The 13,426-nt window shown below is 37.1% G+C and overlaps 2 protein-coding genes across 5 annotated transcripts; both read right to left on the bottom strand.

Moving 5' to 3' along the window:
• On the bottom strand, window positions 1–8,100 carry sar1aa (secretion associated, Ras related GTPase 1Aa). 4 transcript variants are annotated; one of them, XM_087844714.1, is made up of 7 exons: window positions 8,027–8,100; window positions 6,568–6,640; window positions 5,716–5,835; window positions 5,038–5,103; window positions 3,984–4,087; window positions 3,747–3,878; window positions 1–133 (listed from the first exon to the last, which is right to left on the bottom strand). In XM_087844714.1, the coding sequence occupies exons 2-7, from the start codon at window positions 6,623–6,625 to the stop codon at window positions 56–58; spliced, it is 558 nt and encodes a 185-aa protein (XP_087700840.1). In that variant the 5' UTR covers window positions 6,626–6,640; window positions 8,027–8,100; the 3' UTR covers window positions 1–55. The 4 variants fall into 4 exon arrangements, with proteins under 4 accessions (XP_087700840.1, XP_006791161.1, XP_035763717.1 ...); XM_006791098.2 differs by lacking the exon at window positions 1–133 and adding an exon at window positions 1,710–3,653; XM_035907824.2 differs by lacking the exon at window positions 1–133 and adding an exon at window positions 1,710–3,653 and having other exon boundaries at window positions 8,018–8,054.
• Window positions 8,101–8,884: 784 nt separating this feature from the next.
• ppa1a (inorganic pyrophosphatase 1a) lies at window positions 8,885–12,225 on the bottom strand. The gene is made up of 11 exons (XM_006791100.2): window positions 12,130–12,225; window positions 11,929–11,993; window positions 11,536–11,589; window positions 11,278–11,397; window positions 11,106–11,192; window positions 10,897–11,023; window positions 10,674–10,801; window positions 10,439–10,524; window positions 9,884–9,953; window positions 9,531–9,570; window positions 8,885–9,452 (listed from the first exon to the last, which is right to left on the bottom strand). The coding sequence occupies exons 1-11, from the start codon at window positions 12,188–12,190 to the stop codon at window positions 9,424–9,426; spliced, it is 867 nt and encodes a 288-aa protein (XP_006791163.2). The 5' UTR covers window positions 12,191–12,225; the 3' UTR covers window positions 8,885–9,423.
• Window positions 12,226–13,426: the final 1,201 nt, after the last annotated feature.

The following is a 13,426-nucleotide window of genomic DNA, read 5'->3' as shown; positions in this document are numbered from 1 at the left end:
TTTTATTCGTACACAGCATATCACAGATTAAAATGATCACTTAGAGACGGATGTGTTAGGAATCGTAGTGACGGTGGCACCGAGTCACACGCTGTCTTTCACTATTTTTGATTGTGAGTATTTTTAGATGATCCTGCAAGACATGCAAAGAAAACTGTGCTCAGGTGCCTGTGGGGAAATTACTGTATAAGATAAAGCTAAATTAACTGTCCTCATTATACTGGGAGAAAATAACCTGAAACTTAGCCTGCCACACATAGCCATTTCTGCTTATACTAAATCATGAGCTGGTTGTGTAAACATGAATAGAACTATGTTCTTATCAACTTTGGGTCCCCAAAATAGTGCATGAAACACAGAAGGTTGTCACAGCTAAGGCATGCTAAAGCTGTCAGTACATTTAATCATGTTTAACAAGGCACTGACAAAAACCAATGTCATCATGCAGCCTGGGAATATTTACAGAGATATTTGGGTGCCACCTCATGCTAGAAGAACAAATTACAGCAGCTGGCTGCTAAATGAATGATAAATGTTTAAGACAGCACTGTTTGAGGTCAAACGGATTATGCAATTGGGAATGAATGGATCTGAACTTCGTTACTTAGCAATCCTGCTCAGTTAAAATCCTTGGATCAAACCACTTCGTCGTGAAGAGGGTCTGACAAATCTAAATGCAAGCGTCAAACGTGCAGCGATTTCAAAGCCAGGACTAAAAAATTCAAAGTAATTTCTCAGAAAAGAGACAACCAGTGAATGGCCAAAAGAATTGAGTTAATGTGGTCACTTCTCTTGGAGAGTATTAGAAGTCTGGCAGCGCTCTGAAATGGCTGCAGTCTGCTGATATTACGGGGTGCATCACCATAATTAAGCCTGGAGATAAAAGCATTAAAGCCTTTCTACACGTCGATGAGTGAAAGGAAAATTTCCGTGATGTGCTTCGGCTGAGAAAAAAAAAAAAACATGACTGCATCTGCTTGAGTTGCTTGGGGTATTTAATGACAGGTCTGAATCAAAAATTACTCCAAGATTACCAGCTTGGGGCTTCATTTTGGCTGATAACTTAGACACACACACAAAATGAATATTTAGGAACCATCTGTAGCACCAGTCCCGAGTCTTGCAATTCTATCCCCATTCTTATTTTATTAGTAAAATAATGTATTTTTAATCATTACAGTTTGGAAAGGAGGTTTATTACTTCTTGTAATAACTATATTAATAATTCTGTTTTGTAATTGTATTCCATCTGGAAAGATCAGGTTTCCCAGTGGCATTAAATTAAAAGAAAAATGAATACACTGAGATTCAATGTGGTAAAAAATATGTTAAATATCAAAAGCGTAATTGTGTGAATATTCTCCATAGCCTTATATTAAATAATACTGGACAGGCATGATAAATGCAGCTACAGAGTGAATAGTTTCCTCCAACCAAAACAGAAAAGTTGTTTCAGACTGGTTACTTTCCACCTCTGACGTGTGACTCATCTTATAATGACAATGCTAAGATAATAATATACTATAAAGAACTTGTATGAATAATGTACAGGCTTAAAATACCACCCTAGCAAACATATTCATAAAAATCCTTGGGGCAAAGTTAAATCCTGGCTCCAAAAATCCATATTTATAGCAATTCCACCGGAAAAAGGAATACTAACATGTGAAAACCAGTGGAAAAAGAATCAATCAAAGAGACAGGGCCAGTTTGGTCTATAAAAAGCAGGTTTTATTACATGTCAACTGCTTATTAAGTAGATCGAACTTTCACATCGTTCTGTGTGGGTGATGTTATTTAACATGAACCTATATTCACTGATAACTGCTGAAAATATCAAATCAAGTACTATACAGTTACAAATAAGTCCTTCATAGTGTTTTTTTCAAGGGCAGTAACTGTACAAGCATTTACATCAGTATTATACATAATTTACATGTGTTCGGTAAGTGGTACACAACGCTGTTGAAAGGAAAAGCAGTTTGTTAACATGCATGCTACGTTTTAGTAAACAAACAAGACTCCCTGTATGAAGTCTGTTTTTATACATATCTTTTAATCTGGGTTGTAAATATTCCTTCACATATTAATAAACCACATATCTAAACTGTAAACAAGGGCTGCTGAAAATATGGTGCAAAGATCACATGCCTCTCTTCCTGTTTTTGTACTTCATGTTTCTCGTAATGAGGATATAAATGTATACAGTGTGTTGTAAAAAATAAATAAATAAAAATCAATAAAATATTTTCATGCATAGAAATATGCTAAGAAAAAACAAAACAAAAAAATGAATCAAAAGCAAACTTAAATTTCAAGTATGCTGAATAAGATTGGATTAATTGTTTAGTTAAGCATGTAAACATTTGCATGTGCACTCTTGTATCTTTTCAGACAGTCATAAAGTACCTGCAACACTTGAACCTGGATAGTTATTGAATTTAATTTATATCTCAGGCTCTAGATATAATGAATCAATACATAAATAAACCCCTTTTTTCAGTCTCTTATTCAAATATTGCTGCTTTAACCTGGACTTTTTTCTATGCTTGATTCAAGTAAGACCATGAGGAAATACTGAGCAGAGAGATGAGACACTCTTTTAGTGGGTGCTGGTTAAGACTAAGATGAAAAGACTCAAAAGTACATATATTCTTTCCTAGTCTGACCTATATTCTATGAGAGATGTTTTTTTCTTACAGTCTTTGTAATACAATAAAGCAAAGGACAGCTTTTTTATCTTTCAATTCTATATTGGACGTCCCATAAATAAGTCGGTCCTCCTGTCAAATTAGCTGCCTTCAACCCAGATCCTCAACGCGTACAGGTTGATTTCACAAAAACCAACAAGCCAGCTTCATTAAGATGCCGAAAGCAAGCAGCACATTAATCACAGCACACTTATCAACATGATGTCTAATTTCACTCAGTGTACGCCATCATCTTTTCATTTAACAATTTTTTCACCTTTCTTGATGACCAAAAATGAGATTTTTATGTTATTTTGGCTCAGCACTCAGCATTGAAGATGTTTTTTTGTTGAAGCCCAACATCTGGGCCTGCTAATCCCTAGTCATTAGCATACATCTTTGGCTTTATGTTTTAAATGCTAAGGCTGTGCACTAACAGACAAAATGAACTAAAAAATATCTTCTGTTCTTTCTTATTTATCTACAAGAATCTAAAAATCTAAACTAGACCGTCTTAACGCAATTAGCTAGCCCCTCACGATCCCCTTGAGCCCTTCTGTTTCATCACTCGCTCACTACTAAATTCCAAGATAAACACAGAAGTAATGCAACACTGAACCGTGCATATCTACATTACTGCATAATGCATGGCTGTAATCTGGTATAACGCGACCTAATTTATATTTCATGCAACTCAATTGTCTCTCAAATTAATAACACATTTAGGACAGTTCACATGGATTTAGGAATTCAAATATTCTTAGTAGTAAGACCTGAAATTTGGTTGGGCTGACACTTACTAAGGATCAAACTTCTACATCCTTTTTGGTTAAGCTCATCTCTTTGTCAGTCGATATACTGTGATAACCATCTGAAACCTTCCCCATAGCCTTGTTTTTTCAACACGCTGCACATGAAAATCTCCAGGGGTCGAGCATTCAGCTCCTTCAGCGACACATTTCCCTGTCAGTTACAACAAGGATCAATTAGAATGACGATCATATGTGCTCCTGCATATTTCTGTGAATTAAGAAAGCATCATCAAGACATGCCTACCTTCCCGGTAACTTGGCCATCAAGTGCAAAAGCTCCTCTAAGTCCTCCTTCGCTGATAGCTTCGGGGCGGTCAATTTTATTACCTAACACCAACACTGGCACATTGACTATGGTCTCATCTGCCAGGAGAGCCTAGAAAAAATAAAAGAGAGACAAACTAACCAGCAATCCATTGCTAACACACAAAAACAGTCCTGTGTGGTGGAAACAGTTTGTAACAGCAATGTTTAACCTTACATCAAGTTCAGTCTTGGATTCTGTGAGTCTGTCATGATCTGCACAGTCTACAAGAAAGACGACTCCATTCACAGCTGGCAGGTAGTTCTTCCAAACTCTTCGTGCTGTAAAGAAGGGAAAACGGCTGTGAATTAGCTGCCTTTGCAACAACTCAACATGAGTCTCTGAAATGCAGCAGTCTAACTATAAACCTTTGAAAATATAATTGTGTCCTGTCTCCTGTAGAGAAGCGGTAGTTCACACATCCTCACATCTAAATACACACAAATACAGATGAACTATTTTCAGCTAATATGGCTAATTACACCTCAAGTCAAGTTTAAGCTGCTTGCCACTAATAGCAATGATAAACAGTGTTACTTAACTAATATTAAACTCTAATTAGACAGCAATGGACAGATGTGGAAACAAATCAAATATGGGTTTTTGTCTTACCAACGGATTTAGATCATTTGGATAATGATTTTCAAATGAAACTATAGAGGGTTAGTATTCTCTATCTTTATTTTTAATAGCACTGGTACAAATTCTAATTACAATACATCCTGCCTTTAAATTTTCTGTTGACATGTGTACAATGAATCAGATCACTCAGCATTCAAGCGTGAATGCATGAGCTAAAAATATAAAATTGAAGAAAAACAACAGATCATTGTGACGGGGGTCTACAGAGACATCATGTGGCAGCCATGTGCACTGATTTGTCAACCTGTCAGTTTGGTTATACATGTTTCTGATGACAGAAGGTGCTACCATTGAAGATAACATAGGCAGCAGTCACTAATCTTCAACTTTTCAACTTACAATAGTACAAGTGTATTTTGTGATCTAGTAAACCCGTTTCCTCTCCTTTCTGTATTTAATAAAACCAAATGAATGGGGCGATGTGAACACATATGCTAAAGGTTTGAGAATCAATCAGATGCTCTAAGCCCGAAGAAATGTAGTGTTATTGCTATCCTGTGCTAAATAACTTAAATAAATAACACAAACAAAATAGATACAAAAAATTCAATAGCGTCTCACTGCCAGCAAAAATGGAAATAGATCTCACCTTGTACATGTCCTCCGAGATCAAACGTAGTAAATGTCATGCCACCGATTGTTAGCTCTTCAGAAGCTTTGTGTGAAAGAAAATACACCTGAGATGTTTTCGCACATGAGAAAATTTGAGATGCACAGACAGAGGAATGTCAATGACATGCAGAGACCTGCACTGCTAAAAGATGATGTTAGACTAATCGCAACTTTGAGGCCACAAATTAAAATGAGCTCCAATGATGGTGACATACAGCAGGGTGGGAAGACTGCCAGCTATAAAGTAATAGCCGAGGTCACTTTATGCAAAGATAAGGCTTAAAGGTGTCAATCGCTTAACTAATAAAGACACAATTTTTTACTATTACACAACACTTAAGACAGTCTATATGACAGGTGACACCTTTATAAGAGAATGTATAACAGTAATAAAGTATATGTTGAGGAACACTACAGTACACTATCAACACTTTAATGAAATACTTGCATCTTAAAAATAAATCAGCCATTATCTATTTACCATATAATGATTGTATAAGCAGCACAATAACAAGGCCAATATCACATGGTTTTAGGAGCATGGTATTTTTAGAAGACAGCGTGATCACAACCTGTGGCCTAATATAAAGAAAAATCCAAACCAACACCTGGAAAAACAGCACATGGGTAATATGCACTCTGAGTATCCCCTTACTTGGATGCAGTGTTGGAACGTGCTGCCCAAGCCTGTCATCTTTCAGCATGTGTAGGAGCGTTGTTTTACCGGCATTGTCCAGGCCCAGGAACACTAGCTTCCCACTCTTTTTGTAAAGACCTGAAAGGATTCAGAAGAATTCTTATTTTATTCCACTTCACGCTGCGCTGCAGCTCTATCACCTCTCAGTTTGCTGGTCTGCTGACCTCAGAGAATGAGACGGGACATGTGGGTGAAACAGCTCAAACAAGAGCACGACCATTAAGGGACTTAAAAACACATAAAAGGATCTTAAAATGGATTTGTGGACATGCTCTCGTTAAAAATCGAGCGGCTACATTTTGCACCAGCTGGAGGCGAACAATTGGAGGCCTGGCTAATTTGAATAAAAAGTATATTGTAGTTATTAAGATGTGATGTTTAAAAAAAGCATGTATTACTGTTTCAAGGCTGCACAAAGTTGACAGAAGAGGCTTGATTTTTGACAGCAGCCTCAACTGTAAAAAGCAGGATTTTACCACCAGCTTTACAGTAGGATCCATTTTCAGACCTGAATTTGTGATTATAGTGCTGTGGTGAGTTTTTAACCCAGACTGGAACACTTAAAGAATTGCATGCCCATGTTTGTAAGGATTTGAGTGTTATACAAAAATAATTTCCAAAGCTATCTATATGTTGAAAATCTTGCTACTATAGGCAGTTTATATAAGCTTCAACCAGATTGATTAACTGATGTAGGAGAAGTTAGGGAACAGACATATATGCATATGCTGTGATCATTAACATTTCAGTGCTTAGGATGGGAGTACTTAGAATGGGGTACATCATTTCAGAGCAGCAGACAGTACTCACCTAAGAACTGTAAAATACTACTAAACCCCCTGTAGATCCAGTCAAATAAAAATGACATCCTGACAGCGTGCACCTAAAACAAGAAACAAAGCAGTTTACTAGACAAATTAAAATATGAAAAGCATAGAGATGCCAGCATTATGATGCAATGTTTACATATTTTCTTAAGAGCATAGTGGGTTTGATTTGTTTATCTACAGTGGACTGGAGACTCCAAGCTTATCGATTTCTTTTAGCAACGTTTCCACATAGCAAAGAGATGATGTACAACTAATGCTAGTGGAGCAGTTATAAGGGAGTCTATAAGGATTCTGACCTACACAGAATCAATAATGGCGTCAATTAAATTTTATAAACATACATCAACATTTATGTAAGTAACTCCCAATACAGTTTTAAGCAAAGTAGTATTTATTACCGGATTTCTGATTTGCAAAGAAACATATCTTTCTAACAGATGCCATTTTGGCTGGTCAAACTGAGTCATCATACCTAAAATTGGGCAAGTAATAATGTCTGCAAGAGCCATGCCAAAAAGTGATTGTCTGCCAAGTCTAATATCTTTGCTTATATTGGTAGTGAACAGGATTTACAAAGGAAATATATCTCAAATAAAGAAATTTTGCAAGCGTCTTTATGACTTTGAGTTATTATACCTATTCTGTGTTCTACACTGTGCTCAATCCAGACCTTTTTGGCCACTTAAAAGATCCGTATACAACTGTTTTTGTTAGCATTTTAGCAATTTATGCTGTCCTCTTGTTCAAATTGTCCTTGAAAAATACTTTTTTTTATGTCAATTAGAATTTTTACCTGGATAAATAAAAAAAAAATCATATAAAGTGACTTTGCCAAAAGCTGATTGCAGCTTCTACCATGTGACAGGATTTTTTTCTGGTTCAAAATTACTTGATATCATTCATTAGAGATATGTTTAACCATTATTATAGGTTAACAAGTCACTTACAACAGCTAATCCCTTTTCGGCACTGGTCGAAATGGGTCTACAGCTCATAACATGAGGTATCGATAGGGTTTTTTCATATCTGTGACATAACAAACTGTTATCTCCTTCACCTACAGTTGTAGCAAGGCAACTAACGGCGATGCTACCCATCTGTACCTAATGAAATATTTACAAAGACTAATTGTTAGATGTGACTTCATGTTTCCCCATGAATTGAAAGCAGAAACAGTGGTGCAGTTTTAAAGGACACCGCAGTATTTAGCTTCCTGCTTCGGCGAGTCTTGTGAAAGATTACCCTGGTCAGCTAGTTAGCATTAACATTGTTAGCCCCGGCTCTTTCTAGAATCTAACCACAAGTGGGTCAAGACACTGTTTAAGAAACGAAAAACCGCGAGTGAAACCCAACATAAGAGACAGCAACACCAGAACAGGCTGTTTCCCATTGACTTGTTAAATAAAAACGACAGTACTCTCTGAGTTTACCTCGCTTACCTGCAGCACTGACAAGCTGACAGTTAGTATCGCCGGTCTCCTTGGAAACAGTCAATCAGGGGCCTCCTCTTCTTCCTCGTGCTTTAGAGTTTACCGCATGACTTGCATTGGTGCCCCCTCCCGTCGACCAGACGTAACCGACGCTGCAAAATGTGCTATTAATGTGTCCTGCGCTCTGAGGTTACTATTCTTAAAATTTCAGAAGTTTTTGTCAGTACTTTCACTTTGTTCTGTTCTATACTTATACTGAACCGAGAAGAAATTATTGTATTTATATTCCAATACCTTTATTTGGCAGCTGTTGCAGCTTGTTCCTTTACTCATAAAGTAAGACTTTACAAGTAAGACTCTACCCATAAATACTGTGCTTGTAAAGTCTGCTTTGCTCCAGTCTCAATGAATAATTTATAGCTCAATAAAACTCTAATCTTTCGTCCCGGAGTATGTTCAAAGAACCCAAAGCAGGGCTTAAAAACGAAAAACGTTTTGCAGACTTTCACAATAAGGTGATATCTATTGCATTGCTCGTTTTTTAAGGGGTCTGCTTCTCGTTTGGGGTGCAAGAGCGCCCGGGTTCAGATATGCACTTGTTCTAGCAAAAGCAGGACACAGCTAGAGGTAGTCTTTGAATATCTTGACCATATTATAATATTATATAAACTATATTTAGTGTTTCAACATATCTGATTTAAGTTACACATACATTATGCACTAGGGCCTCTATTACTTGATCGTTTAGGAGCACCCTTTATTTGAAAGTATAGTTTCTAACCACATTCTAACCACATGTAAATGCCTTCAGTTCTTATTGGAACTGACTGTTTAATTGCACACTGCAGAAAAAAACACCATGAGACCTTTTCACTTACAGCTAAAGGCTTTAATAGGAAGTCATTTATAATCTTAAACAGCTATTACATCTTAGGAACAGTACATACATCATGTAGTAGAATTGTCAATATTGTCATATAACCCAATGAATTATTGAATGTAAGACTGTAAAGGAATGGGTTATATGCCTTTTATCAAATATTAAAGAAGTTTCTTTCTGTCTGTCTTATCAAATGCTGTTATTCACTTTAGAGCCACATTCTTTAAGCAGAGGTATAAATGATAATGACAAAATAATTATTGAGTTGACATGGTTTAATATAGTGTTTATTTTTCAAAGTAAAATCAAATTGCATTAATTTCCCATTAAGTTAAATGCCAAAAAATAATGAGAGCTTTCATGTGATCTGGATTAAAAAATAACCACATCAGCCAATGAAGGTTGAACAACCAGGCAAGTAAATGTTATATGAAATAACCAAGACACATCAAATCCACAGGAATCAAGGGAGGAGGGATGTGGGAAGGCTTCACATATTTCCTGTTTCCACCCAGGCTTTACCTTCTCACTTGTCATAGTAGAACCATTTGTCAACTGAAAAAAGTAAAACATAGGATTTAAGTTCCATGAGGCAACAAAACAGAGTTGCTGCAAATATCTATAAACACCCACCTGAACTTGGAATAGGTTCTTCAGCTCCAAAAGCACATGCCTGTAAGCGTGAAAAGATTAAATGGTGATATATTTATTTGCTTAACTAATCACCTTTAAAGTTCACGAGGAATACATGTGCATGTCATTAATAGACTAATTAAATGCTGCCAAGTTCTCAGGGCCTATTTTCAGTTTTACAGGAAGCCATTAGATGCTGGTTTCTTTTTGATCTCAAAAACATTACTCTTATAGAGAGCAGCTGGAGTAAAATGAAAGAAACCGCCTTTAGCATTTCTCTGTTTCCAGTTTCTTCACTAATCAAATAGGAAGGTATGAATGCTAACATGAATTTAAAAATAAAATGGACTTACAGATTTAACGACTGCCTCGGCATCCCCAGCAGAGCAGCAGAACGGACTATCTGAAACGCTGGTGTTCATGCTAATCAAAGAAAGGAAGACTTTTTTAAATAGAGCAAATATCTGCCTATACACATGCCTTTCTCACCCCCAAAAAGTGCACATATTTATAGTGTTTACTTAGTGTTTTACTTGCTCCAAGAAACACATTACCAAAGCAGCTACAGTGTTGTGAAAAAGTATTTGCCCCCTTCCTTGTTTCTTATATAGATTGGGTAGCATATTCCTGTTAATAAATGAAATTGTTTAATGCATTTTTCATTCCCTCGGTTTGACTCAAATTAAAGTTTGTTTGACGAAGAAATCAGGAAGGGGGCCAAATGCTGTTTCACAACACAGTACATTATATTCTGTTGTCTTCCTGCTCTATCATCTATGCAATGCACAATCATTGGCTGGAGAAAATTAGGGCAGGAAGTGCCTCTAATAGTATCTGTCACATAATGTTGCTGAGCTTTATATTTGCACAAAGCATTTTTTTTTTTTCAAATTAATCAACTTGTTTACCAGTTTAACTCGCCGGCATTGGTCATCTTAGAAATCAGTGCCTTCCAAAACTCATGTGTGCTCTTCACTGTTTCAACGGCAAAGTCCTGGAGAATACAAAAGAAAGCTATATGTCTCTAAACTGAAAATGTAATCATATATGTATTGGGACAGATTCAGTATAGCTAAAAATATGATATCAGAAGTGTAGTCTGATGTCAAACCAAGACCTAGACTAAAATGCTGAACGCTGTACCCGGTCCTTGAACTCTCCGTTAAAAGCAAACTGATTTTCAGGTTTCCCATCTGGTACTTTGTATCTTTTAAACCAATCAACAGTTGCCTCCAGGTAGCCGGGCTTAAGTCGCTTCACATCATCAATATCTGCATGAAATGGAGAAAATGAAAAATAAAAAAAAAATTCGTCTTCGCGTATTTTCCAGCAACATAAACAACTTTAATTTTTAAGTTATCCCTACTGTTATAACTGCCAGCTTCTGGGTCCTCAGTATTGATCACTATGACCTTCCAGTCTGTTTCACCCTCATCGATCAAAGCCAGAGTTCCCAAAACCTTCACTTTGATTACTTCTCCTCGAGAGCACACCTGAGGATTAAAGATACTGTTTTGAAAAAGCTGCAAAAAGCACCATTTCAGTAAGTCTCTTCAGTCAGACTTGTTCCAGTACCTTATTTCCTATGTCACATATATCGATGGGATCATTGTCTCCGCAGCATCCCGTGTCGCTGTCCTTGTGGTTGGGGTCTTCCCATGTCTGTTAAGGAGAAGTGTATGGGGTTAACTGAACAGAGACATGGCCTAGTTTCCTGCTGTACATATATCATCCGAGCGGGACTCGCCTGCGGTATAGCTCCATAATTCCAGATATAACCTTTGTGGGGAAACACATTTGCTACATAACGAAGATTGCCCTTCTTCACGTCTTGCTTCAGTGGATTGAAAGGATCTTTAGTGGCAATCTGTGAAACAGAGACATTAAGTACAAAAATAAAAATAGAAGGAAGCAATGACTTAGATTGTAGTCACTACATTACCACAAATATGGGAGCGATCTTAGAAAGCAACAAATACATATTTTTGCAAGATATGTTATGTACCTCCATCTTTGCATTTGTCCACCTTGGAACTTCAACAATGGCATGAAAAATATTCTAAAAATGGTAAGAGACATAGCCTTGTTACTGTCGTACCTGATGATGAATTCTCCTAGTGGCTTATTGTGCTACTTATAGACTGGCATAATGGTTATCTAAGGTAGGATACAGATCATTGCACATATTTCTAAGGAGTTTCAAGAGAAACCCAGCAGCTACCACAGTTTTTGTTATCTATTCAATGATTTGTCTAAATAGTCAAAATAAAGATATATGTATTTAAGAAATGCAAATAAATTAACCTGCAAGACAAAATACGGCACAATCAGCAGGTTTTCAATGATATAAGTTCTTCTCTAATATCCCAAAAGACTAACAGCCACACATGATGCTCACCTCTGCTTCATTTGCATAGATGGGTACATCGTGAAAGGGAGAGATGTATTTGCCCTCAGAGTTTTCTATGAAAAGAATTACACAGTTTCATCTCCCTATTCAAATACATGTTATGCAAGCAGCTATTACACTATACAGAATCCATGAAGGAATTATTTCCCACAAACAGTCAAACTAGTTCATTCAAAGAGCTGTGCTTACTGAAATACACCCTGTACTCCTGGGTGTTCGGCCTGCCCTTCTCCTCGATGGTAAAGCTCATGTCTGCTGTTGGTTTAAACCCCTCCAAGTGTGGTCTGTTCACTAATTCAGCAGGACTAAGAAGCTCCCGGCAGACAGGCAGTCATGTAGGACAGGGGAGCAGACATGCGCACTTCTTAAGCCTATGGGGTTAGAACCCAGACACCTGTATTTGACAATGGGGCTGCTGTGGGAAAGGTGTAAACACCTGGTGACAGATCCATGCTGGCTTCTGCCTGTTCCTGTATGGCTGCTGTGTTCAAATCACACCTAGCACTGGCATCTGTAGCTTACAAAAGTAACCGGTGTGAAGCAGAGTTGCTCAGAATAGTAATCAGCAACTAATCCTTTCTGTTACCACTTCTCCGTGGCTGCCACATGCATTCTGCAGCACAGACGTGAAGTTTCTGCCTTCTCTGTGTGCGAAGTGATTTGTTTTCGAGTTCCCCGTTACAAGCTGTGGCTCCCGAGAGTTCTTTTCACAGAAAAACAGATGGAGCTGACAGGTGTTAGCTGTAAGCCAATTAACACGGCAGGATTAGGTGGTGTGCAGTGTTGTGACTTCTTACATCTCAAGTTTCACTTTAACTGTTCGATAACATACTTATGAGCTTGTTTTCGGAAACACTGAGAAAAGATTTTTGCATGGTTATGTAATACATTTGAGCACAGAGTCCTATTCTACATGAATGCCTTTAAGTTTTTATATTAATCTTTTGTACTAAAGTTTAATTTTTTTTTTTCATTTGCTTGTTTTGTTTTGGCTGAACTTTTTTATGTCACTTAAATCATGCATTTCATTTATATATTGTTATCCAAATAAAAAGTAGTGTCAGAGTAAAAGTGCATTAAAGCACCTTATGGGAAAAAAGGAAGAAAAACACAAAATACATGTGTGGGAGTAGTCTTATATCTTTGTCGTGCAATTTCTATATTAAAATCATGTAACTGTACAGTTCTTTATCATATATAAAGTATTAACTTTCAGCTATTTATATGAAAAATCCTGCTGTAAACCTAACTAAAATGTGCAAAAATGTGCCAAAAACTGCTTAATATAACCTGTCAAACTGCACAATAGCACTAAAGAAAGAATGCTCCTCTGCCTATAGGTACGGTAATTAAAACACAGTGAATTAAAGAGGAGCGTGATGCTGAGTGCGAGGTCACACTCTGGGAAGCAGACAAGTCACGTGGGACTGAAAGCTTGCCACCAGGCTAAATGTCCAAAGAACACTCTTCTTTGGCAGACTTGTAG

This window comes from Neolamprologus brichardi, chromosome 8, assembly GCF_056152115.1.
Source record: "Neolamprologus brichardi isolate AB-2024 chromosome 8, ASM5615211v1, whole genome shotgun sequence".
NCBI lineage: Eukaryota > Metazoa > Chordata > Actinopteri > Cichliformes > Cichlidae > Neolamprologus > Neolamprologus brichardi.
This window is presented reverse-complemented; position numbering and strand designations above follow the sequence as displayed.

Bases quoted from the DNA above. Each gene is read 5' to 3' on its own strand.
- sar1aa (XM_006791098.2), bottom strand. From the start codon at position 6,625: ATGTCATTTTTATTTGACTGGATCTACAGGGGGTTTAGTAGTATTTTA. The intron at 5,836-6,567 runs GTGAGTACTGTC...GAATCCTTTCAG, and splicing joins TAGTATTTTACAGTTCTTAG to GTCTTTACAAAAAGAGTGGG. The intron at 3,879-3,983 runs GTAAGGTTAAAC...TATTTTTTCTAG, and splicing joins AATCCAAGACTGAACTTGAT to GCTCTCCTGGCAGATGAGAC.
- ppa1a (XM_006791100.2), bottom strand. From the start codon at position 12,190: ATGAGCTTTACCATCGAGGAGAAGGGCAGGCCGAACACCCAGGAGTAC. The intron at 11,024-11,105 runs GTACTGGAACAA...TTTAATCCTCAG, and splicing joins TATGTGACATAGGAAATAAG to GTGTGCTCTCGAGGAGAAGT. The intron at 9,954-10,438 runs GTAAACAAGTTG...TTCTTTGATTAG, and splicing joins AATGCCGGCGAGTTAAACTG to CATGAACACCAGCGTTTCAG.